Source organism: Gouania willdenowi, chromosome 11 (assembly GCF_900634775.1).
Source record: "Gouania willdenowi chromosome 11, fGouWil2.1, whole genome shotgun sequence".
Lineage (NCBI taxonomy): Eukaryota > Metazoa > Chordata > Actinopteri > Blenniiformes > Gobiesocidae > Gouania > Gouania willdenowi.
This window is the reverse complement of record NC_041054.1, coordinates 3591705-3616376: the sequence shown is the minus strand read 5'-3', so window position 1 is coordinate 3616376 and position 24672 is coordinate 3591705. Positions and strand designations below refer to the sequence as shown.

Below are 24672 nucleotides of genomic sequence, written 5' to 3'. Positions count from 1 at the left end.
AAAAATGTATGTGTATGCCACATTAAAAGCAGGGGTGTAGCACCACATTTTGGGGCCCTGGGTACAAACCATCTTGCTGGGCTCCTACTGTAAGTTATGTACATTTTTTTTCCACCTGGAAACTATACTAGTATTCTTGCATTATTAGATAATCTTTCTTTTTTTCTTCACATTAACCCAGAAGTTCTCAACCTTTTTTGGGTCGTGACCCCATTTTAATATCACAAATGTCCAGCGACCCCAGAGACATGTTTTTTTTCTACAATTAGCTTTTGATCATGTTTATTAAAGTGTGTTACAGATACAGAGTAGCCAGGATTAGTGATAAAGTGACACCTTAGATATTTTATACTGCATTTTATTTCAACTAGATTTATATTTGAGAAAGTTTAAGTAAAGGATAAATTATTCACTATATTTAACTTTATTTTTACAGAGTGATCACAAGCATGTTGGAGCAGTTTTTTAAATAATGGCTGTGATGGAAAACCTGAGTGTGTGACTTTTACCCAGTAACAGTGAGGAAAAACTTGTGAATTTGCATATGAGCTAAATATTTAGTTTCACTTGTGGGATTTAGATTTAACATTTAGATTTAATTTTTACATTTCACATTTATGATTTACATTTAATATTTTGATTTACATTGAACATTTAGATTTAACATTATTATTTAGATAAAACATTTAAATTTACAATGAACATTTAGATTTAACATTTAGATTTTGTTTTACATTTCACATTTATGATTTACATTTAATATTTTGATTTACATTGAACATTTAGTTTTAATATATATTATTTAGATAAAACATTTAAATTTACATTGAACATTTAAATTTAACATTGATGTTATATTTTTAGAAGAAAAATAAATATCACAAATTTAACAAATATTGCTGTAAATCTGGTCCAAAGTGATACATTTTTTTAAACGTGGTTTGTTGCTAAATATTGTTTATTTTATCATGTACAACTTTACAATCAGCGTCAAGAGCAAATGAAGCAGTTTTTTAATAATGGCTGTGCTGGAGAACCTGAGTTTGTGACTTCTACCCAGTAACAGTGAGGAAAAAAATCCCATTGGCTGAACAGGAGGCTGATGGTCACGTGACGCCTCTGTGTGTTTTGGGAGCGCACAGTGTTGATCCACAGGAAAGAAGTCAGTGCTCACCTCCACCATGAACACCTTCATCTTTGTGTTTCTCCTGGGAACACCCGGCGTGACAGCAGGTCAGTCCACATTCATTTTCACACTTTACTGTCTTTATGTGAGGAGGAATGGAAAGCTTTGTTTGACGCTCTCTGACGTCACTTTACAGCCTGGAGTTAGACTCACTTATTCACACTGGGACAACTTTACACCTACAACACTATCATCTGCTCTCTTTCAACACTTTCACATCATTTATTATTATTATTATTATTTTATTATTAAAACGCTTTCAAACACACGTTTATTAACGAGTCCGTGACGAACACTTTCATTTTCACTTTTTCATTTTTAACCTGCGCAACAAAGGTGCGCGCCTCGTGACGTCATTCAACCACATTCACTGAGAATAAAGTTTAGTTTAATGCACACTCCGAAACACAGAAATACCAAGATTAGAGGAAAAGGAGAATTTAACATTTACTTATGGATTTAGACGTTTTTATGAATCCATAAAAAAAATGTTTAAACAAAGAAAATTGTTTTTTTCATGTTAATGTTTAGTTTTTAATATGTAAACTCATTTAATCAAACTTTTAAAAGTTTATATTTGCAGCAGAATTAACTTTTTTGTTGAATATTGTTGTTTAAAGAGTCAGTTTCTCTTCAATAAAAAATACTTTCATTTTCATGATCAAACTATGACACGATGTGCGTCACTGAACATCATTCAACCTCATGAACTGATAATAAACTAGTTATCATTAAAAAATACCATAGATTTGACTTACATCTGGTTTTAAAATCTTTGTTGAGTCATAATTAATAAATCATGAGAAAATTTAAATTAAAAATAGTTTAATACAGTTTTATTCATATTTTTATTTCCAATATTCAAACAAAAACAATTCAAAACAAAACTGAACCAACAAAATATGAATAAAAACTTAAAATCATTCAGTTTGTGGTAAAACGTTTATTCTCTAAGGTTTGACGAGAGAATAATTTATTAATTTTCTCCTCCATTAAATAAAACAGTAGTTATGACTTTTTAGTGTTACTATGGTGACGCTGTCCTCTTTGATATTGACACCAAACGAAGCCAATCAGCTTCCTGCATTGTTACAATAACATTGTTAATGACTCAGAACAATCCTGAGAAAACTGTCACACACACAGTTTATAAAGTCAATCACATTTTGCTGAGTTTGATGAAAATACATTTAAATTCTGAACATTTGTTGTTTTAAATAAACATATGTCTAGAATCCTGATTCAGAAATACTAAATAATAAATCATTGATATAGTCTGAGCATCTAAAACACAGTGTTTAGTTAAAGCATGAAATAATGTTATTTTAGTCTTTGAATCATGTCCAACAATAGTAAAATGTGTGGTACAGTTAGTGTTTGTAACAGCAGAGATCACTGTGATGTGTGTGATTGTGTGGATACGTTCATTTTGTTGTTCAGTGTGTGATGAAGTTGTGCGTCTGAATTAATGACTCTGACTTTTTCTTACAGTGCTGCACACTCTGAGATATTTCTACACGAGTTCCTCTGACGTACCAAACTTCCCAGAGTTTGTTTCTGTTGGTTATGTTGATGATGTTCAGATTATTCACTACGACAGTAACAGCAGGACAGCAGTGCCCAAACAGGACTGGATGAAAGACACAACAGATCAACAGTTCTGGGAGGAAGAGACTGGTAAATTCATGGGTGCTCAGCAGGCGTCCAAAGTCAACATTGAAACCTTAAAGCAGAGTTTCAACCAAACTGGAGGTTTGTTAAAGTTCTCTTGTTCTTTCTAATGCTGATGTGTGTCAGTGTGTGTTAATGCTTGTTGTGTAGCTGTAAACAGACGTGTGGACACACACTGAAAACGTCTCCTTCAAACCCTGAATAGAAAGCACAGCATCACTAAGTGAATGCTGCAGGAACCATTCCCAAAGCTGGAAAAATGCTGATGTCAGCACTTCCTCTGTCGTCCCTCAGAGTCACTAGATTCTCCATTGTTGTGTATTGTGGATGTGATGACCTTAAAGGTGTCAGTGAGAGACTTGAAGCTCTTCTGTTTCCACAGTCACATGTAGTAGCGCCTCCTGTTGGTGAGATAAAGTAATGCAGCTGTGTTTTGTGTTGCTCCTAAAACTGGATCCAACTTTTAGATCTTTGTTCACATTCAGGCTTCAAAAGTCTTTAAAGTGGCTCCATGTCAGAATGGAGGCCTGCAGTGCTGAAAGGATTTGGTAAAGAATCAAACAGATGATCAATAGAAACACATTTACAATCAGATCAGACACATTTTTAGAACAATCTTCATCTATTTGTGGATTCATGATCAATAATGTGTGTGTGTTGATGACAGACTGTCTGTGACTCACTTTGTCTTTAATGTGCTCTCTGTCTGTCTCTCTCAGGTGTTCATATTGTCCAGAGTATGTCTGGCTGTGAATGGGATGATGAGACTGGAGATGTTGATGGTTATTATCAGTATGGTTATGATGGAGAAGACTTCCTCAGTCTGAACCTGAAGTCAGAGACATGGATCGCTGCCAAACAACAGGCTTTCATCACTAAACTCAAAAGGGACAGTGACAAAGCTGAGCTGTCATACGATAAACACTACTATACTCAGCTTTGTCCTGAGTGGCTGAAGAAGTACGTGAACGCTGGGCGGAGCTCCCTGATGAGAACAGGTAAACTCCCCTGAGCTTCCTTTGCTGCAGACACATGAACACAACAATGTTCCTCTGTCTTTATCTGTTAGAATGAAAAGTGTGATCACAGTGAGTGTAAATCACCTGTATCTGTATCTCTCTCTACACAACAACACACTTTGATTTCTCTCTTTCTCTCTCACACATTTCACTGATTTCACTTTAAACTCTTGTCTTTGTTTGTCCTTTGATTGAGCTTTTATTTTGGTACTTTTGGTTTCACCCGTGATATTTAGATTTAATATTTTACATTTAGATTTACAATTTAATACTTAGATTTAACATTGACGGTATATTTTCACGAGAAAAGTAAATATCACAAACTTCACAAATATTGCTGCAAATTTGGTCAAAAGTAAGAGAAAATTAACATATGACATTAAGATTAAACAATTTGATTTAAATTTAACATTTAGAGTTAGATTCAAAATTAGATTTAAGATTTAGCATTGAAGATTTAACATTTAGATTCAAGCCTTCAATTTAACATTTAAATTTATCGTTTAGATTTAATATTTATTTAGATTTAATATTTAACATTTAGATTAAACATTGACATTATATTTTTACAAGAAAAGTAAATATCACAAATTTCACAAATATTGCTGTAAATCTTGTCAAAAATAACATAAAAAATTCACATGTTTTTTAAACGTAGTTTGTTGCTAAATGTTGCTAAAAGTTTGTGTTTATTTCATCATGATCAACTTTCCAATGGGCGTCCCATAGATATTTGCTGTAAAGCACAAACAGCAGCAGTAACACACTGAACATCCTTTCAATGAGCTGCTGTTCAAAGCTCACAGTGACTCTTTCCTTCACCACATTCAGGCTGAGATGTTCTCAGATCAACTCTTCCTCCTTCCTTCCTTCTCCTGCTCTTCATCATTAAAGCTCACTGTGTGCTCCTTCTCTTTCCTCTGCAGATCTTCCCTCCATCAAGCTCCTCCAGAGGACTCCCTCCTCTCCAGTCACCTGCCACGCTACAGGTTTCTACCCCCGCTATGCTGTGATGTTCTGGAGGAAAGACCAGGAGGAGGAGGTGTTTGAGGGCGTGGACCACGGAGAGATGCTCCCCAACCATGATGGGAGCTTCCAGATGAGCGTTGACCTGAACATTTCTCTGATCAGAGCTGAAGACTGGAGCAGGTACGACTGTGTGTTTCAGCTTAAAGGTGTGGAGGAAGATCTCACAGTCACTCTGGACAAAAGTGTGATTTTAAGCAACTGGAGAAAGTCTGATGGAGGTGAGAGACTCACTGACTTCACACTCAGAGCTGACTCACACAAAGCAGCATCACACTGTTGTTGTTGTTGTTGTTGTTGTTGTTGTGTAGGTCTTGTTGCTGCTGCTGTTGTTGGAGGTCTTCTTCTTCTTCTTCTTTTGCTGTTGTCCATCGTTGGATTCTTCCTGTGGAGGAAACGCTCTGCAGGTAATAAATGAAAACTGTTTTTATGGATCTTAAAACACTTTTATTTCACTTTATTTAAACTTTCTTCTCAATCTAATCAATAATTTTCCTTTTTCTCTTTTTTGTTTCATTCAGGGTTCAAACGTACGAACAGTGAGTCCTTCTGATATTTACATGTTTACTCTGTGTGTTTATGATTGACTTTAATGTAAATATGAATGATTTTTTCATGAATCCTTTGGTCTTTTGTTTCCATCTGAAGTGAACTTTACTGATTCATTTCCTATAATATGTTCAGTGTTGAAAAGAATCAGTATTTCCTCTTGTCCACTAGATGGACATGATGGGTGGAGATGCTCATCACTCTTAGATGATAAAAACAATGGTTTAATAAACCAGTTTTTATCTTTTGCTTTTTAAACTTTGCTGTTAATAAAATATGAAAGTACAAATTCATCTTTTTTAATCAATGTAACTTTAAACATAATCATAGTTTGTTAACATGTGTTTTTTAGTATTTTTAATCATAAAGGTCTGAACAAACATCTGAAGTGCATGTGTTTGATATTTATGTGTTTGTCATGACTTTGTCTTTTAAAACATGGAACTCTTGAGTTACTGCAATGATCATAAAAATGTGTTTTACTAAACGTTACTTTAGGGGAAGTGAAAAACTGGGACAAAGTTCACAGCAAGACGAGGATTTTATTCTGTTAACTGTTTTTTTTTCAGGAAATTTACTTTGATCTCCTGACATGTTTCGGCTGCCAACTGCCAGTCTTCCTCTGAGGCGTCTGCTGATCACTTTGATGTGTCTGTATGAGTTCCTCCTGGGCGTGGCCAACTTGGCAGTTTTCTCAGGCTGGCCACGCCCCTTATCGTCCGATGGTCTCTAGAAGCACGGTCTCAGCAGACGCCTCTGAGGAAGACTGGCAGTTGGCATTCGGAACTTTTCAGTAGACCAAAGTCAATTTTCTGAAAAAAAGTTGTCTGAATAAAAGAAACATTAATATATTATTAAAAAAGAACACAACATGAACTTAAAGGGATTGATTTCCTGTTATCTTGCAGAATAAGTTTAATAATTTTAAATCAAAGTTTGATGTGTTAGAAACAGGAAAAGTGGAGAAATGTCAGGATTTGGAGCTTTTTTATGTTTTGTTTTTTAGAAGTGTTGACTTTTCATTCTGAAGTCCTCTTTAAACCTGGATCACATCATGACATCTGAGGATTACAGTGAGAATATAAACTAATAAAGGCACTATAAAGCCTTTAATGATATTTGGACACGTATAAACTTCTTAGGTATTGATAGATTTCAGGTTGACAGACAGATGAATTTCCAGCTGTTTCATGTAGTCAATAATGGCTCATATATCAGGTGATCTTAAAGCATCTGTGTCAAACTCGTGGTCCGGGGGCCAAATCTGGCCCTTTGAAGCATCCAGTTTGGCCCACAGGAGAAAATAAAAATAACAGAGAAAACATCAATCATTGTGTAAATGAAACTCAATATTTACAGGGAATATTTTTTCTGGTGCTTATATCACATGCTGTGGTGGAACCCCAACTGAAAAAACCCAGCTTGGACCCATCAGAACTTCAGAATTTCAGGCCAATTTCCAAGATCCCGTTCCTGGCTAAAGTTCTAGAAACGCTAGCCTGTAAACAACTGACATCATTCTTGGAGAGCAACAACACATTTGATACTTTCCAGTCCGGCTTCAGAAAGTTTCACTCCACTGAGACAGCACTGCTGAAAGTGTCAAGTGACATCATGATGGCTGCAGACTCTGAAAAATGTTCCGTCCTGGTCCTGTTGGACCTGTCTTCTGCCTTTGACACGGTGGATCATCATATCCTGGTTGGCAGACTGCGGGATGTGGTTGGCTTGTCGGGCCCTGTGTTGGAGTGGTTCAGATCGTACCTGACCGGTAGAACATTCTCTGTGTACTACAACAACGAAATGTCAGAAACTGCGGATTTAAAGTGGGGTGTACCTCAGGGCTCGGTCCTTGGGCCGCTTTTGTTCCTGATTTATTTACTCCCTCTCGGTGAGCTGATCCAGCAGTGCCCTGATGTCTCCTATCACCTATACGCAGATGATCTCCAGCTGTACTGCAGTTTTAAGCCCTCCGAACCCCAAAACGTGCTTTCCCTCACAAACTGTCTGGTAAAGGTAAAACAATGGCTGAATGAAAATAGCCTCCAACTGAACTCCAGTAAAACGGAAACCCTAGTCGTTGCCCCGGACATTATTGCTCCTCTTATCAAACAGCACCTTGGCGCCCTAAGTAGCACTGTTAAAAGTTCTATAAGGAACCTTGGAGTAACTTTTGATGAAGGGATGTCCCTAGAACGTCACTCTAAGCAGCTCATCAGGAACTGTTTCTTCCACCTGAGAAACATCTCAAAGCTGAGACACATAGTCTCTGGTCCTGAGCTTGAGATGGTCATCCACGCGTTTGTTTCCTCACGGTTGGACTATTGTAACAGTCTGTTTACATGCCTTAGCAAAAAGGATCTGGCTCGTCTTCAAGTGGTCCAGAACTCTGCCGCACGCCTCCTGACCCGTACCTGTAGGAGAGCCCATATCACTCCTATTTTAAAAACTCTACATTGGCTCCCTGTCATCTACAGGATGAATTTTAAAATCCTTGTGCTGACTTTCAGGGCCCTTCATGGCCAGGCGCCTGAATACATTGAGGGTCTGATTCAGCCCTATGTTTCAAACAGGAGCTTGAGGTCTTCTTCTCAAAACCTGCTGATGGTCCCTCGCACCCGCTTTAAAACACGAGGTGATCACTCTTTTAAGGCGGTAGCTCCTCGTCTCTGGAATGCTCTTCCACACACTCTGCGGATGCTGGACTCTGTGGATGTTTTTAAAAGTCATCTAAAGACTCACTTTTTTATGGAGGCTTTCTTGACACACTCCTGTTTGTGAATGGACTCTTTTATACATTGTAGCATCATTGTAGTGGACTTTTATATGCATTGTGCCTTTTTTAAACTGTAAATTGTGAAGCACTTTGTGACCCTGGTCTGAAAAAAGCGCTATATAAATAAACTTTACTTACTTACTTACTTATGACAGTCAGTTTTAATGTTAAAGTGTTAGAACATTTTGACAAAATCTTTTAATTTTAAATTATTACATAACACTTTCCTTAATTTGATAGAAATTGGTCACAAATCTATGAAATTTAAAGTGAGGACCCTGTTGGGACTGATATCTATCACTTATTGTTTGGTTATTGTCTGTTTATTACATATTTTGTATTTTATGTATAATTACAAGTGTAAACTAAGACACAATAATGTTGAAATTACTGGTTTTCCAACATAAAATCTGTGGCCCTCTTGAGATCAAACTGCTCCGTATTTGGCCCCTGAACTAAAATGAGTTTGACACCCTTGTCTTAAAGGGCCAGAGCTGTTTCAGGAGCAGAAAAAGGTCTCCTTTCCTGCAGCTGCTCATAATGTTGTGGCTGATATGTGTAAATGTCCAACTGACTTTAAACTTAGATTTGATGTGTTTTTCAGCCTCTGACACTTCGTCTTCCTCAGCGTCAGAGATGAGAACTGTGAGTACATCATCAAATGGACAAAGTGATCACATGATGTCTTCCAACCCAGATTTTAGATGGAGCTGAGGTGTTAGTGTGGTTCTAAACATGACATTGATGTTTGATGATCAGAAAGCTGATTGATGTGATAATAAAGCTGTGTAATAATGTGTCTCTCTGTTTGCTCCTTCAGGGGACCAGTGAGGAGCAGAGAGGGATGATAACACCACCCAGCTCCTGAACGCACCACAACAAACATCACTTTGTACTTGACTTCAAGTCCAACCTGTCACAAGTGCAGATGTTGATCCTCCAGATGTTGTGTTCACTCACTTCAGGATGTTGGTGTTTCCAAAGCTCTGTCCTGTCCAGAGTCGGCACCAGGCAGCATTAACTGGGGGGCATTAAGAAAACTGCGGGGGCACAAAAACACTCCGTTCCGAGTAGCATCTCCCCAGTTAATAGCCAGTCACCAGTTTATTTAGATACGATTTGGATCGTAACACCGCGAAACAAAACTACAGTGTGAGCTGCTTATTATGAGCTAAAACATCTACAGACTGAATGAAAACATGAGCAGGACCAGAAAACTGCTGAAATAAATCCTAAACAGTCCTATTGTGTGAGGAGACCTGGTCCAGGACATGGGGAGGGAAACCAGGTGCAGCAGACTTCAGTTCTCGCTCTAATTTCTCCATAAATATCACACAAACAGAACAAGTTAAAAAAAAAATCTGTTTCTCTGTTTTTTGTTTTTTCTGTATTTCTGTTTTGGTTTTGAATCTGAAAAACAAAAATAACCAAACTGTTTATTTATTATTTTCATTTGGTTATAAAACGGAATAACCAAAGAACGAAGCGTACATGGATTCCTAATGCTATATAAACACAGCCACAAATACAAAGTTAGCTCGCTAAGCTAACATACCTTATGAAGTGGTCGCTACAGCATCAGCAGACTCTGCTCCTCCCGACCACAGACGTAGGTTTAAAATCTACTTTTTACGTCGTTGTTCTGTGAGCTTTTTACATTTCTCACCCTTGTGAACGACAATCTTTGGTACTTTATAAAATCTCTTTTCCTTTTCTCGGTTAGAACGATTGGAGCAGCCGTAAACTACACAAAATATGGACATTTTGATGATTTCAGACGGACGATTCTCAAGCTTCCTGTCCTCCATCTGAATTTAGCGCTCTAGCAATGTGAGTGACATCACGTGAATCAACAGAGCAGGCCATAGACATATACACATTACAACAGCTCTAGGGTACGTTCAATAGCACAAATGTTCAACAATTACACCACAGTATATTATATCTATGGAGCAGACTCCCGTCCACTGGCAGTGAATGGACACTGTTATGGCAATTTTTATATTCATCATCATATCGTCAAATGTATGTTCATGTGTACAATTTGTCATGTTTTAATACATGATGACTCCATTACTCTTTGCACTTTTGAACAGCTGAATCATGTTAGATTAATCAGTACAGATCGTATTGTACTCAGTGCAACACAGAGTCTCTGCCAAAACTCAAACTCACATGCAGATATACACGAACGCACACACTATCAAGGATAGATAAGAGTGGCGCCCAATCTTCCTCATAATATACACGTCTTCATCATCCTCAAATGTTTCCACTGTTGAACAGCTGACTCCCCCTTCTCCTTACCTCAGGGTGGAACTTATGTTATCTGTATAAAAGCTTAAGCTGTGAAACTGTTCGACAGAGCGGCTCTTGATCATCGGACGTCCGCCCGGGCGGTCACTAATTTTGTCCATCTTTGTACTTTTTTTACTTAGTTTTATAATAAACCTTTTTTATAAAATCATCAATGCTTCGCCTGGACTCCATCACTCAACCAGAGCAATAAATCATGTCTTCAAATGAGGTCAACCGCAAATTTTGCCGTAACAACACATTCAATTGATAGCCAGTCAGATATCTTTGATTAATAAAAAGCTCCCCTGTAGTGGCCGGGAAGAGTGTGTGTGTGTGTGTGTGTGTTGGGGGGGGGCACAGTAGGTCAGCTGGGGGGGCACTGCCCACGAATGTTTCTTACATGTTGGTTTGGTGTTGGAGAGTGGGAGGAGTTTTGGGGGGAATCAGAGTTTCTAACCAGGAAGAGCAGATGGTTCTAAAAGGACTTGATCACATTCAGGATCTAGAAACAACCAAGACAGAAAAACTGAGACTAAAACATGACATAAATTAATCAAAACTACTTATAAATAAATAAAATATCTTCAATTGTGAAGCTTTATGAAAACAAATTAAAATAATGCACTACACAGACTGGTCTCTAAAAATAGTTTCTGTGTCAAACTCAAGGTTCGGGGGCCAAATCTGGCCCTTTGGATCATGCAATCCAAAGGGCCAGATAAATGGCCTCTACAGCATCAAATAATAATGTTTTTAATAAATTACAAGAAAATACAAAACAACGTAAATTTATCTGTTTCGTGCATTTCATACACAAGGAAATTCAATATGTTTTATATGATCAACAAGTTCAACAGAAAACATTCAACAGCTTCAAAATCAATAAGAACAGAAAAATCAGCAGTAAAAACATTAAATCAACAATATTGTAGTATTTTATTGAACAATAGTACTGTTTGTTTGTGGTGAATTTGTCCAAAAAAAAAAAAAGAATCATAGTGTACGCCTCATAGATCAATGAATCCATTATCATTTACTACAAAAAGAGGAAAAAGGTGGATATTAAACCTAAAAGTGTGTTTTTATCTCCACCATAAACACTCCATGGTTGACATTTTCATGCATTGCATTGTGGGATGTTGAGTCCTGAAAACAGATGCATAGAAGTGTTTTTACTAGAGGTGAGACTCAATTATAAAATAATCTAATTAAATAGAGACTTTGTAATTAATTAATCTATAACAATATTTGACACGAGAAACATCGTTTTTCTAATTTAAATAGATTTGGTAAATGACTGAATCAATAAAAACAATAAATGAGTTTAAACAACAAAATTGTTGAATATTTTCATCACTGAGTGCTAACATAATGTGTAATATGAATAAAGATTATTATGATTGCATTGTTCACAAAGTACAATCTGAATTTTAAGAAAGTTATATTCATGGTTTTTCTGGATTTTTTGGAAAACTTTTTAAAATTAAAATAAAAAAACAGCACTTAGTACAGAACATTCCAGAGAAGTGGAAAATAAACAGTACAAAACAGTTAGAACATCTGTGGCATGAAATAAATAAACCAACTGATGAATTTTGTTTGAAATTGTCTTTATAATCATTAGAAAGATGGGATGTGATGCCAATCTCCATGATAGGTCACATTAATATTATAAAAATGTCCATTCGTCCAAAGTTTCTTTATCTTTTTCAATCTCTTCCCCTACATATTCCTGCCTCTTTGTTCTCAACATTACATAAAAACTTTACCAAATTTATATGGAATAATAAATGACCCAGGTTACGCCTTTCTCTGCTGTATTTACCTTTCGACCGAGGGGGGCTTGGAATGCCTAACATGAAGCTGTACTACTGGGCAGCTCAATTATGTGCTGCTACTTCTTATTTTTCCCCTAAGGATATTCTGTCTTGGATACAAATTGAAAATAACACAATAGAACTGCCATTACAATCCTATATTTACTCAGCTGAAACTAAACAATTGCTAAAAAACCCAATTGTCAGAAATAGTGTTTCTATCTGGCACCAGGCACATGTAGCTTTGAAGGAGGAGTCTAAGCTTTCAACTCTGTCACCCATTTGGGGCAATGGTACATTTAAACCTGCACGCGCTGATATGGGCTTTAAAATGTGGATAAATAAAGGAGTGTGTAAAATAGGGGATTTGTACAATCATGGAGTTCTAATGTCCTCTGAACAGTTGACAAACAAATATGATTTGTCCAAGAAACATTTTTTTAAGTATCTTCAGGTCAGGAGTTTTGTTACTAATTTATTGAAGTCGACGGTGCAGCCCCCATTGTCCACTATAGAGAATATGGCTGTTAACCATCATCAAAGTAGGGGCTTGCTTTCCTAATTTTACAATATTTGAATTGCAGCCTCAAAAGAAAGTCGTCTTTCATATTTACAAGCCTGGAGATATGATATGGAAACAGACATTTCAGAAGAGGAGTGGAATAACTCCTGTTACTCCTCGCACAAAAACAAACTATCAACACCAGATTGTGATTAGTACAGTACAAGTGGTTGTTTAGAACCTATATCACACCAGTGAAACTCCATCATTTCAACCCTAATATCCCTGATGACTGTATCACATGTGGTAAAGAAAAGGAGACACTTTATCATTGTATGTGGCAGTGTGAGGAACTTCAAATCTTTTGGAAGCAAATTTGTTGCGTCCATTTTGGATTTGATTGAGTGTAAAATGCCCGTTGATGGTAAAACTCTGTTTACTGCACATTTTTCCAAACAGCTTCAAATACAATCCAAAGAACAGGAAACTTGTCAATTGTTGCCTGGTGCAGGAAAAATATGTTCTAGCTTTGAAATGGAAGGACACAGAAAGACCTGGGGTGAAACAGTGGATTAAACTAATGTCCAGTAATTTGGAGAAACTGACATATCTAGTCAAAGGAAAACTAGAGACTTTAAAGACATTTGGTTATTCTTTTTACACCTTGTAAAACACTTTGATTTGTAGAAAATAACTTTGTTGTAATAGAGTGAAGGGTGGGTTTTAGGGTGGGGGAGGGATTTTATTTCATTTTCATGTTTTTTTTGTATTTGTGTGTTTTATTGTGTTGTCTTTAAATTGATCATTTCAATAAACATATTTGTGAAAAAAAAAAAAAAGAAATTGTCTTTCTTCACAGCAGTTTATAAGTACGGCCGAATAATAAAAAAAAGATTATTTTAAAAAGTTCATTTTTTTAATTCTATTTTTTATGTATAGATATTTCACACATTTTTTTTCAGAAAATATTAATTTTCAACTCCTGTGAGGAAATAAAAAAAAATATTAATAAAAAAGAAAACCATAATTAAACAAAAATGTATGTGTATGCCACATTAAAAGCAGGGGTGTAGCACCACATTTTGGGGCCCTGGGTACAAACCATCTTGTTGGGCTCCTACTGTAAGTTATGTACATTTTTTTTTCCACCTGGAAACTATACTAGTATTCTTGCATTATTAGATAATCTTTCTTTTTTTCTTCACATTAACCCAGAAGTTCTCAACCTTTTTTGGGTCGTGACCCCATTTTAATATCACAAATGTCCAGCGACCCCAGAGACATGTTTTTTTTCTACAATTAGTTTTTGATCATGTTTATTAAAGTGTGTTACAGATACAGAGTAGCCAGGATTAGTGATAAAGTGACACCTTAGATATTTTATACTGCATTTTATTTCAACTAGATTTATATTTGAGAAAGTTTAAGTAAAGGATAAATTATTCACTATATTTAACTTTATTTTTACAGAGTGATCACAAGCATGTTGGAGCAGTTTTTTAAATAATGGCTGTGATGGAAAACCTGAGTGTGTGACTTTTACCCAGTAACAGTGAGGAAAAACTTGTGAATTTGCATATGAGCTAAATATTTAGTTTCACTTGTGGGATTTAGATTTAACATTTAGATTTAGTTTTTACATTTCACATTTATGATTTACATTTAATATTTTGATTTACATTGAACATTTAGATTTAACATTGATGTTATATTTTTAGAAGAAAAATAAATATCACAAATTTAACAAATATTGCTGTAAATCTGGTCCAAAGTGATACATTTTTTTAAACGTGGTTTGTTGCTAAATGTTGTTTATTTTATCATGTACAACTTTACAATCAGCGTCAAGAGCAAATTAAGCAGTTTTTTAATAATGGCTGTGCTGGAGAACCTGAGTTTGTGACTTCTACCCAGTAACAGTGAGGAAAAAAATCCCATTGGCTGAACAGGAGGCTGATGGTCACGTGACGCCTCTGTGTGTTTTGGGAGCGCACAGTGTTGATCCACAGGAAAGAAGTCAGTGCTCACCTCCACCATGAACACCTTCATCTTTGTGTTTCTCCTGGGAACACCCGGCGTGACAGCAGGTCAGTCCACATTCATTTTCACACTTTACTGTCTTTATGTGAGGAGGAATGGAAAGCTTTGTTTGACGCTCTCTGACGTCACTTTACAGCCTGGAGTTAGACTCACTTATTCACACTGGGACAACTTTACACCTACAACACTATCATCTGCTCTCTTTCAACACTTTCACATCATTTATTATTATTATTATTATTTTATTATTAAAACGCTTTCAAACACACGTTTATTAACGAGTCCGTGACGAACACTTTCATTTTCACTTTTTCATTTTTAACCTGCGCAACAAAGGTGCGCGCCTCGTGACGTCATTCAACCACATTCACTGAGAATAAAGTTTAGTTTAATGCACACTCCGAAACACAGAAATACCAAGATTAGAGGAAAAGGAGAATTTAACATTTACTTATGGATTTAGACGTTTTTATGAATCCATAAAAAAAATGTTTAAACAAAGAAAATTGTTTTTTTCATGTTAATGTTTAGTTTTTAATATGTAAACTCATTTAATCAAACTTTTAAAAGTTTATATTTGCAGCAGAATTAACTTTTTTGTTGAATATTGTTGTTTAAAGAGTCAGTTTCTCTTCAATAAAAAATACTTTCATTTTCATGATCAAACTATAACACGATGTGCGTCACTGAACATCATTCAACCTCATGAACTGATAATAAACTAGTTATCATTAAAAAATACCATAGATTTGACTTACATCTGGTTTTAAAATCTTTGTTGAGTCATAACAATTAATAAATCACGAGAAAATTTAAATTAAAAATAGTTTAATACAGTTTTATTCATATTTTTATTTCCAATATTCAAACAAAAACAAAGAAAAACAAAACTGAACCAACAAAATATGAATTAAAAACTTAAAATCATTCAGTTTGGGGTAAAAAAGTTTATTCTCTAAGGTTTGACGAGAGAATAATTTATTAATTTTCTCCTCCATTAAATAAAACAGTAGTTATGACTTTTTAGTGTTACTATGGTGACGCTGTCCTCTTTGATATTGACACCAAACGAAGCCAATCAGCTTCCTGCATTGTTACAATAACACTGTTAATGACTCAGAACAATCCTGAGAAAACTGTCACACACACAGTTTATAAAGTCAATCACATTTTGCTGAGTTTGATGAAAATACATTTAAATTCTGAACATTTGTTGTTTTAAATAAACATATGTCTAGAATCCTGATTCAGAAATACTAAATAATAAATCATTTATATAGTCTGAGCATCTAAAACACAGTGTTTAGTTAAAGCTCAGACAAGACTGAGGTCATTGTACTGGGCCCGCGACACCTTAGAGAAACCTATGCTAGCCTAACTGCCCTAGATGGCATTACTCTGGCACAAAGCACAATTGTTAGAAACCTTGGGGTTCTATTTGATCAGGACTTATCCTTCAACTCTCACATAAAACAAACTTCAAGAACTGCCTTCTTTCATCTCCGTAACATTGCTAAAATCAGATCTATCCTGTCTCAGGGCGACGCCGAAAAACTAGTCCATGCTTTTGTGACCTCTAGACTGGATTATTGTAACTCTCTTTTAGCAGGCTGCCCGAGCAAGTCGCTTAAGACGATTCAGCTGGTTCAAAATGCTGCAGCACGTGTACTGACTTAAACTAGGAGAAGAGATCACATTACTCCTGTATTAGCCTCTCTGCATTGGCTTCCCATAAAATATAGAATAGAATTCAAGATTCTTCTTCTCACTTATAAAGCCCTAAATGGACAGGCACCAGTCTATCTCAAGGAGCTTGTAGTGCCATACAATCCCCCCAGAACACTACGCTCTCAAAATGCTGGACTACTCGTTGTTCCATTCATCTCTAAAAGTAGTATAGGAGGAAGAGCTTTCAGTTATCAGGCCCCACTTCTCTGGAACCATCTACCAACCACGGTTCGGGGGGCAGACACCCTCTCTACCTTTAAGGTTAGGCTCAAAACATTCCTCTTTGATAAAGCTTTTAGTTAGGAACCAGCTCATAGCTCATAGTTAAGATGCAATAGGCATAGACTGCCGGGGGGGGGGGGTCTGGCATGCTCGGTTGGAGAGAGGTTGGAGAGGGCGTTAAGAGAGAGGTCATTTAGGTTAGAGAGGGACCGGAGAGGGTCCCATTCCTCTTTCAAACACTCCCTCTATGTCTGCTTCTTCCCTTGTGTGTTTGCTCCTGTACTCCTTCTGGCTTTTGTCTTGCAGGTCCGTGGGATCCTCAGTGTGGAGTTACAGAGACTCAGCAACTCTGTCTCCACCCTTTCCTCTGCACACACCCAACACAGCATAACGTGGATGGCTGTTCATCATAGGAATGGGATCCACACAAGGTTCCTGCTGCTTAACAGAAGGTTTTCCTTGCCGCCATGATGAATTCATGTTGGGTGTGTGATACATATGTATGTGTATATACGTATATATGCATATATGTGTATCCATAAAATGAAGAGTCCGTCCTAAAGACTGCTCTACTGTAAAGTGTCTTGAGATACCATTGGTTATGATTTGGCGCTATACAAATAAAGATTGATTGATTGATTGATTGAAATAATGTTATTTTAGTCTTTGAATCATGTCCAACAATAGTAAAATGTGTGGTACAGTTAGTGTTTGTAACAGCAGAGATCACTGTGATGTGTGTGATTGTGTGGATACGTTCATGTTGTTGTTCAGTGTGTGATGAAGTTGTGCGTCTGAATTAATGACTCTGACTTTTTCTTACAGTGCTGCACACTCTGAGATATTTCTACACGGGTTCCTCTGACGTACCAAACTTCCCAGAGTTTGTTTCTGTTGGTTATGTTGATGATGTTCAGATTATTCACTACGACAGTAACAGCAGGACAGCAGTGCCCAAACAGGACTGGATGAAAGACATAACAGATCAACAGTACTGGGAGAGACAGACTAGTAAATTAATGGGTAATCAGCAGCTGTTCAAAGTCAACATTGAAATTGCAAAGCAGCGTTTCAACCAAACTGGAGGTTTGTTAAAGTTCTCTTGTTCTTTCTAATGCTGATGTGTGTCAGTGTGTGTTAATGCTTGTTGTGTAGCTGTAAACAGACGTGTGGACACACACTGAAAACGTCTCCTTCAAACCCTGAATAGAAAGCACAGCATCACTAAGTGAATGCTGCAGGAACCATTCCCAAAGCTGGAAAAATGCTGATGTCAGCACTTCCTCTGTCGTCCCTCAGAGTCACTAGATTCTCCATTGTTGTGTATTGTGGATGTGATGACCTTAAAGGTGTCAGTGAGAGACTTGAAGCTCTTCTGTTTCCACAGTCACATGTAGTAGCGCCTCCTGTTGGTGAGATAAAGTAATGCAGCTGTGTTTTGTGTTGCTCCTAAAACTGGATCCAACTTTTAGATCTTTGTTCACATTCAGGATTCAAAAGTCTTTAAAGTGGCTCCATGTCAGAATGGAGGCCTGCAGTGCTGAAAGGATTTGGTAAAGAATCAAAGAGATGATCAATAGAAACACATTTACAATCAGATCAGACACATTTTTAGAACAATCTTCATCTATTTGTGGATTCATGATCAATAATGTGTGTGTGTTGATGACAGACTGTCTGTGACTCACTTTGTCTTTAATGTGCTCTCTGTCTGTCTCTCTCAGGTGTTCATATTTACCAGGTGATGTCTGGCTGTAAATGGGATGATGAGACTGGAGATGTTGATGGTTTTCATCAGTTTGGTCATGATGGAGAAGACTTCCTCGTTCTGGACCTGAAGTCAGAGACATGGATTGCTGCCAAACAACAGGCTTTCATCACTAAACTCAAGTGGAACAGTAACAAAGCTCAAATGTCATACTATAAACACTACCATACTCAGAATTGTCCTGAGTGGCTGAAGAAGTACGTGAACGCTGGGCGGAGCTCCCTGATGAGAACAGGTAAACTCCCCTGAGCTTCCTTTGCTGCAGACACATGAACACAACAATGTTCGTCTGTCTTTATCTGTTAGAATGAAAAGTGTGATCACAGTGAGTGTAAATCACCTGTATCTGTATCTCTCTCTACACAACAACACACTTTGATTTCTCTCTTTCTCTCTCACACATTTCACTGATTTCACTTTAAACTCTTGTCTTTGTTTGTCCTTTGATTGAGCTTTTATTTTGGTACTTTTGGTTTCACCTGTGACATTTAGATTTAATATTTTACATTTAGATTTACAATTTAATACTTAGATTTACCATTGACGGTATATTTTCACGAGAAAAGTAAATATCACAAACTTCACAAATATTGCTGCAAATTTGGTCAAAAGTAAGAGAAAATTAACATATGACATTAACATTAAACAATTTGATTTAAATTTAACATTTAGGGTTAGATTCAAAATTTAGATTCAACATTTAACATTTAAGATTTTTTTAACATTTAGATTTAAGATTTAGCATTGAAAACTTAACATTTAGATTCAAGCCTTCAATTTAACATTTAAATTTATCGTTTAGAATTAATATTTATTTAGATTTAATATTTAACATTTAGATTAAACATTGACATTATATTTTTACAAGAAAAGTAAATATCACAAATTTCACAAATATTGCTGCAAATCTGGTCAAAAGTAACATAAAAAATTCACATGTTTTTTAAACCTGGTTTGTTGCTAAATGTTGCTAAAAGTTTGTGTTTATTTCATCATGATCAACTTTCCAATGGGCGTCCCATAGATATTTGCTGTAAAGCACAAACAGCAGCAGTAACACACTGAACATCCTTTCAATGAGCTGCTGTTCAAAGCTCACAGTGACTCTTTCCTTCACCACATTCAGGCTGAGATGTTCTCAGATCAACTCTTCCTCCTTCCTTCCTTCTCCTGCTCTTCATCATTAAAGCTCACTGTGTGCTCCTTCTCTTTCCTCTGCAGATCTTCCCTCCATCAAGCTCCTCCAGAGGACTCCCTCCTCTCCAGTCACCTGCCACGCTACAGGTTTCTACCCCCGCTATGCTGTGATGTTCTGGAGGAAAGACCAGGAGGAGGTGTTTGAGGGCGTCGACCACGGAGAGATGCTCCCCAACCATGATGGGAGCTTCCAGATGAGCGTTGACCTGAACATTTCTCTGATCAGAGCTGAAGACTGGAGCAGGTACGACTGTGTGTTTCAGCTTAAAGGTGTGGAGGAAGATCTCACAGTCACTCTGGACAAAAGTGTGATTTTAAGCAACTGGAGAAAGTCTGATGGAGGTGAGAGACTCACTGACTTCACACTCAGAGCTGACTCACACAAAGCAGCATCACACTGTTGTTGTTGTTGTTGTTGTTGTTGTTGTTGTTGTTGTTGTGTGTAGGTGTTGTTGCTGCTGCTGTTGTTGGAGGTCTTCTTCTTCTTCTTCTTCTTCTGCTGTTGTCCATCGCTGGATTCTTCCTGTGGAGGAAACGCTCTGCAGGTAATAAATGAAAACTGTTTTTATGGATCTTTAAACACTTTTATTTCACTTTTGTTGTTGAATTTATTTGAACTTTCTTCTCAATCTAATCAATAATTTTCCTTTTTCTCTTTTTTGTTTCATTCAGGGTTCAAACGTACGAACAGTGAGTCCTTCTGATATTTACATGTTTACTCTGTGTGTTTATGATTGACTTTTAATGTAAATATGAATGATTTTTTTATGAATCCTTTGGTCTTTTGTTTCCATCTGAAGTGAACTTTACTGATTCATTTCCTATAATATGTTCAGTGTTGAAAAGAATCAGTATTTCCTCTTGTCCACTAGATGGACATGATGGGTGGAGATGCTCATCACTCTTAGATGATAAAAACAATGGTTTAATAAACCAGTTTTTATCTTTTGCTTTTTAAACTTTGCTGTTAATAAAATATGAAAGTACAAATTCATCTTTTTTAATCAATGTAACTTTAAACATAATCAGAGTTTGTTAACATGTGTTTTTTAGTATTTTTAATCATAAAGGTCTGAACAAACATCTGAAGTGCATGTGTTTGATATTTATGTGTTTGTCATGACTTTGTCTTTTAAAACATGGAACTCTTGAGTTACTGCAATGATCATAAAAATGTGTTTTACTAAACGTTACTTTAGGGGAAGTGAAAAACTGGGACAAAGTTCACAGCAAGACGAGGATTTTATTCTGTTAACTGTTTTTTTTTTCAGGAAATTTACTTTGATCTCCTGACATGTTTCGGCTGCCAACTGCCAGTCTTCCTCTGAGGCGTCTGCTGATCACTTTGATGTGTCTGTATGAGTTCCTCCTGGGCGTGGCCAACTTGGCAGTTTTCTCAGCCTGAGAAAACTGCCAAGTTGGCCACGCCCCTTATCGTCCGATGGTCTCTAGAAGCACGGTCTCAGCAGACGCCTCTGAGGAAGACTGGCAGTTGGCATTCGGAACTTTTCAGTAGACCAAAGTCAATTTTCTGAAAAAAAGTTGTCTGAATAAAAGAAACATTAATATATTATTCAAAAAGAACACAACATGAACTTAAAGGGATTGATTTCCTGTTATCTTGCAGAGTAAGTTTAATAATTTTAAATCAAAGTTTGATGTGTTAGAAACAGGAAAAGTGGAGAAATGTCAGGATTTGGAGCTTTTTTTTGTTTTGTTTTTTAGAAGTGTTGACTTTTCATTCTGAAGTCCTCTTTAAACCTGGATCACATCATGACATCTGAGGATTACAGTGAGAATATAAACTAATAAAGGCACTATAAAGCCTTTAATGATATTTGGACACGTATAAACTTCTTAGGTATTGATAGATTTCAGGTTGACAGACAGATGAATTTCCAGCTGTTTCATGTAATCAATAATGGCTCATATATCAGGTGATCTTAAAGCACGTGTGTCAAACACATGGTCCGGGGGCCAAATATGGCCCTTTGGAGCATCCAGTTTGGCCCACAGGAGAAAATAAAAATGACAGAGAAAACATCAATCATTGTGTAAATGAAACTCAATATTTACAGGGAATAGTTTTTCTGGTGCTTATATCACATGATGACAGTCATTTTTAATGTTAAAGTGTTAATCTAATTTTCCTCAAATTATTACATGACACTTTTTTTAATTTGATAGAAATTGGTCACAAATCTATGAAATTTAAAGTGAGGACCCTGTTGGGACTGATATCTATCACTTAATGTTTGGATATTGTCTGTTTCTTACATATAATGTATTTTATGTATAAGTACAAGTGTAAACTAGGACACAATAATGTTGAAATTACTCGTTTTCCAACATAAAATCTGTGGCCCTCTTGAGATCAAACTGCTCCGTATTTGGCCCCTGAACTAAAATGAGTTTGACACCCTTGTCTTAAAGGGCCAGAGCTGTTTCAGGAGCAGAAAAAGGTCTCCTTTCCTGCAGCTGCTCATAATGTTGTGGCTGATATGTGTAAATGTCCAACTGACTTTAAACTTAGATTTGATGTGTTTTTCAGCCTCTGACACTTCGTCTTCCTCAGCGTCAGAGATGAGAACTGTGAGTACATCATCAAATGGACAAAGTGATCACATGATGTCTTCCAACCCAGATTTTAGATGGAGCTGAGGTGTTAGTGTGGTTCTAAACATGACATTGATGTTTGATGATCAGAAAGCTGATTGATGTGATAATAAAGCTGTGTAATAATGTGTCTCTCTGTTTGCTCCTTCAGGGGACCAGTGAGGAGCAGAGAGGGATGATAACACCACCCAGCTCCTGAACGCACCACAACAAACATCACTTTGTACTTGACTTCAAGTCCAACCTGTCACAAGTGCAGATGTTGATCCTCCAGATGTTGTGTTCACTCACTTCAGGATGTTGGTGTTTCCAAAGCTCTGTCCTGTCCAGAGTCGGCACCAGGCAGCATTAACTGGGGGGCATTAAGAAAACTGCGGGGGCACAAAAACACTCCGTTCCGAGTAGCATCTCCCCAGTTAATAGCCAGTCACCAGTTTATTTAGATACGATTTGGATCGTAACACCGCGAAACAAAACTACAGCGTGAGCTGCTTTTTATGAGCTAAAACATCTACAGACTGAATGAAAACATGAGCAGGACCAGAAAACTGCTGAAATAAATCCTAAACAGTCCTATTGTGTGAGGAGACCTGGTCCAGGACATGGGGAGGGAAACCAGGTGCAGCAGACTTCAGTTCTCGCTCTAATTTCTCCATAAATATCACACAAACAGAACAAGTTAAAAAAAAAACTGTTTATCTGTTTTTTGTTTTTTCTGTATTTCTGTTTTGGTTTTGAATCTGAAAAACAAAAATAACCAAACTGTTTATTTATTATTTTCATTTGGTTATAAAACGGAATAACCAAAGAATGAAGCGTACACGGATTCCTAATGCTATATAAACACAGCCACAAATACAAAGTTAGCTCGCTAAGCTAACATACGTTATGAAGTGGTCGCTACAGCATCAGCAGACTCTGCTCCTCCCGACCACAGACGTAGGTTTAAAATCTACTTTTTACGGCGTTGTTCTGTGAGCTTTTTACATTTCTCACCCTTGTGAATGACAATCTTTGGTACTTTATAAAATCTCTTTTCCTTTTCTCGGTTAGAACGATTGGAGCAGCCGTAAACTACACAAAATATGGACATTTTGATGATTTCAGACGGACGATTCTCAAGCTTCCTGTCCTCCATCTGAATTTAGCGCTCTAGCAATGTGAGTGACGTCACGTGAATCAACAGAGCAGGCCATAGACATATACACATTACAACAGCTCTAGGGTACGTTCAATATACACCACAGTATATTATATCTATGGAGCAGACTCCCGTCCGCTGGCAGTGAATGGACACTGTTATGGCAATTTTTATATTCATCATCATATCGTCAAATGTATGTTCATGTGTACAATTTGTCATGTTTTAATACACGATGACTCCATTACTCTTTGCACTTTTGAACAGCTGAATCATGTTAAATTAATCAGTACAGATCGTATTGTACTCAGTGCAACACAGAGTCTCTGCCAAAACTCAAACTCACATGCAGATATACACGAACGCACACACTATCAAGGATAGATAAGAGTGGCGCCCAATCTTCCTCATAATATACACGTCTTCATCATCCTCAAATGTTTCCACTGTTGAACAGCTGACTCCCCCCTTCTCCTTACCTCAGGGTGGAACTTATGTTATCTGTATAAAAGCTTAAGCTGTGAAACTGTTAGACAGAGCGGCTCTTGATCATTGGACGTCCGCCCGGGCGGTCACTAATTTTGTCCATCTTTGTACTTTTTTTTACTTAGTTTTATAATAAACCTTTTTTATAAAATCATCAATGCTTCACCTGGACTCCATCACTCAACCAGAGCAATAAATCATGTCTTCAAATGAGGTCAACCGCAAATTTTGCCGTAACAACATATTCAATTGATAGCCAATCAGATATCTTTGATTAATAAAAAGCTCCCCTGTAGTGGCCGGGAAGAGTGTGTGTGTGTGTGTGTTGGGGGGGGGCACAGTAGGTCAGCTGGGGGGGCACTGCCCACGAATGTTTCTTACATGTTGGTTTGGTGTTGGAGAGTGGGAGGAGTTTTGGGGAGAATCAGAGTTTCTAACCAGGAAGAGCAGATGGTTCTAAAAGGACTTGATCACATTCAGGATCTAGAAACAACCAAGACAGAAAAACTGAGACTAAAACATGACATAAATTCATCAAAACTACTTATAAATAAATAAAATATCTTCAGTTGTGAAGCTTTATGAAAACAAATTAAAATAATGCACTACACAGACTGGTCTCTAAAAATA

At 36.9% G+C, this 24672-nt stretch overlaps 1 protein-coding gene across 3 annotated transcripts; it reads left to right on the top strand.

Annotated features, from left to right (window-relative positions):
* Positions 1–1098: 1098 nt before the first annotated feature.
* Positions 1099–22964, top strand: LOC114472399 (major histocompatibility complex class I-related gene protein-like). 3 transcript variants are annotated; one of them, XM_028461645.1, is made up of 9 exons: positions 1099–1233; positions 2678–2938; positions 18559–18837; positions 19824–20141; positions 20246–20344; positions 20472–20489; positions 22233–22298; positions 22363–22391; positions 22567–22964. In XM_028461645.1, the coding sequence occupies exons 1-9, from the start codon at positions 1182–1184 to the stop codon at positions 22612–22614; spliced, it is 1170 nt and encodes a 389-aa protein (XP_028317446.1). In that variant the 5' UTR covers positions 1099–1181; the 3' UTR covers positions 22615–22964. The 3 variants fall into 3 exon arrangements, with proteins under 3 accessions (XP_028317446.1, XP_028317445.1, XP_028317447.1); XM_028461646.1 differs by lacking the exons at positions 1099–1233; positions 2678–2938 and adding exons at positions 14797–14931; positions 17660–17920; XM_028461644.1 differs by lacking the exons at positions 18559–18837; positions 19824–20141; positions 20246–20344; ... (2 more) ...; positions 22363–22391; positions 22567–22964 and adding exons at positions 3577–3855; positions 4803–5309; positions 5424–5441; ... (1 more) ...; positions 8844–8942; positions 9048–9535.
* The last annotated feature ends 1708 nt before the right edge of the window (positions 22965–24672 follow it).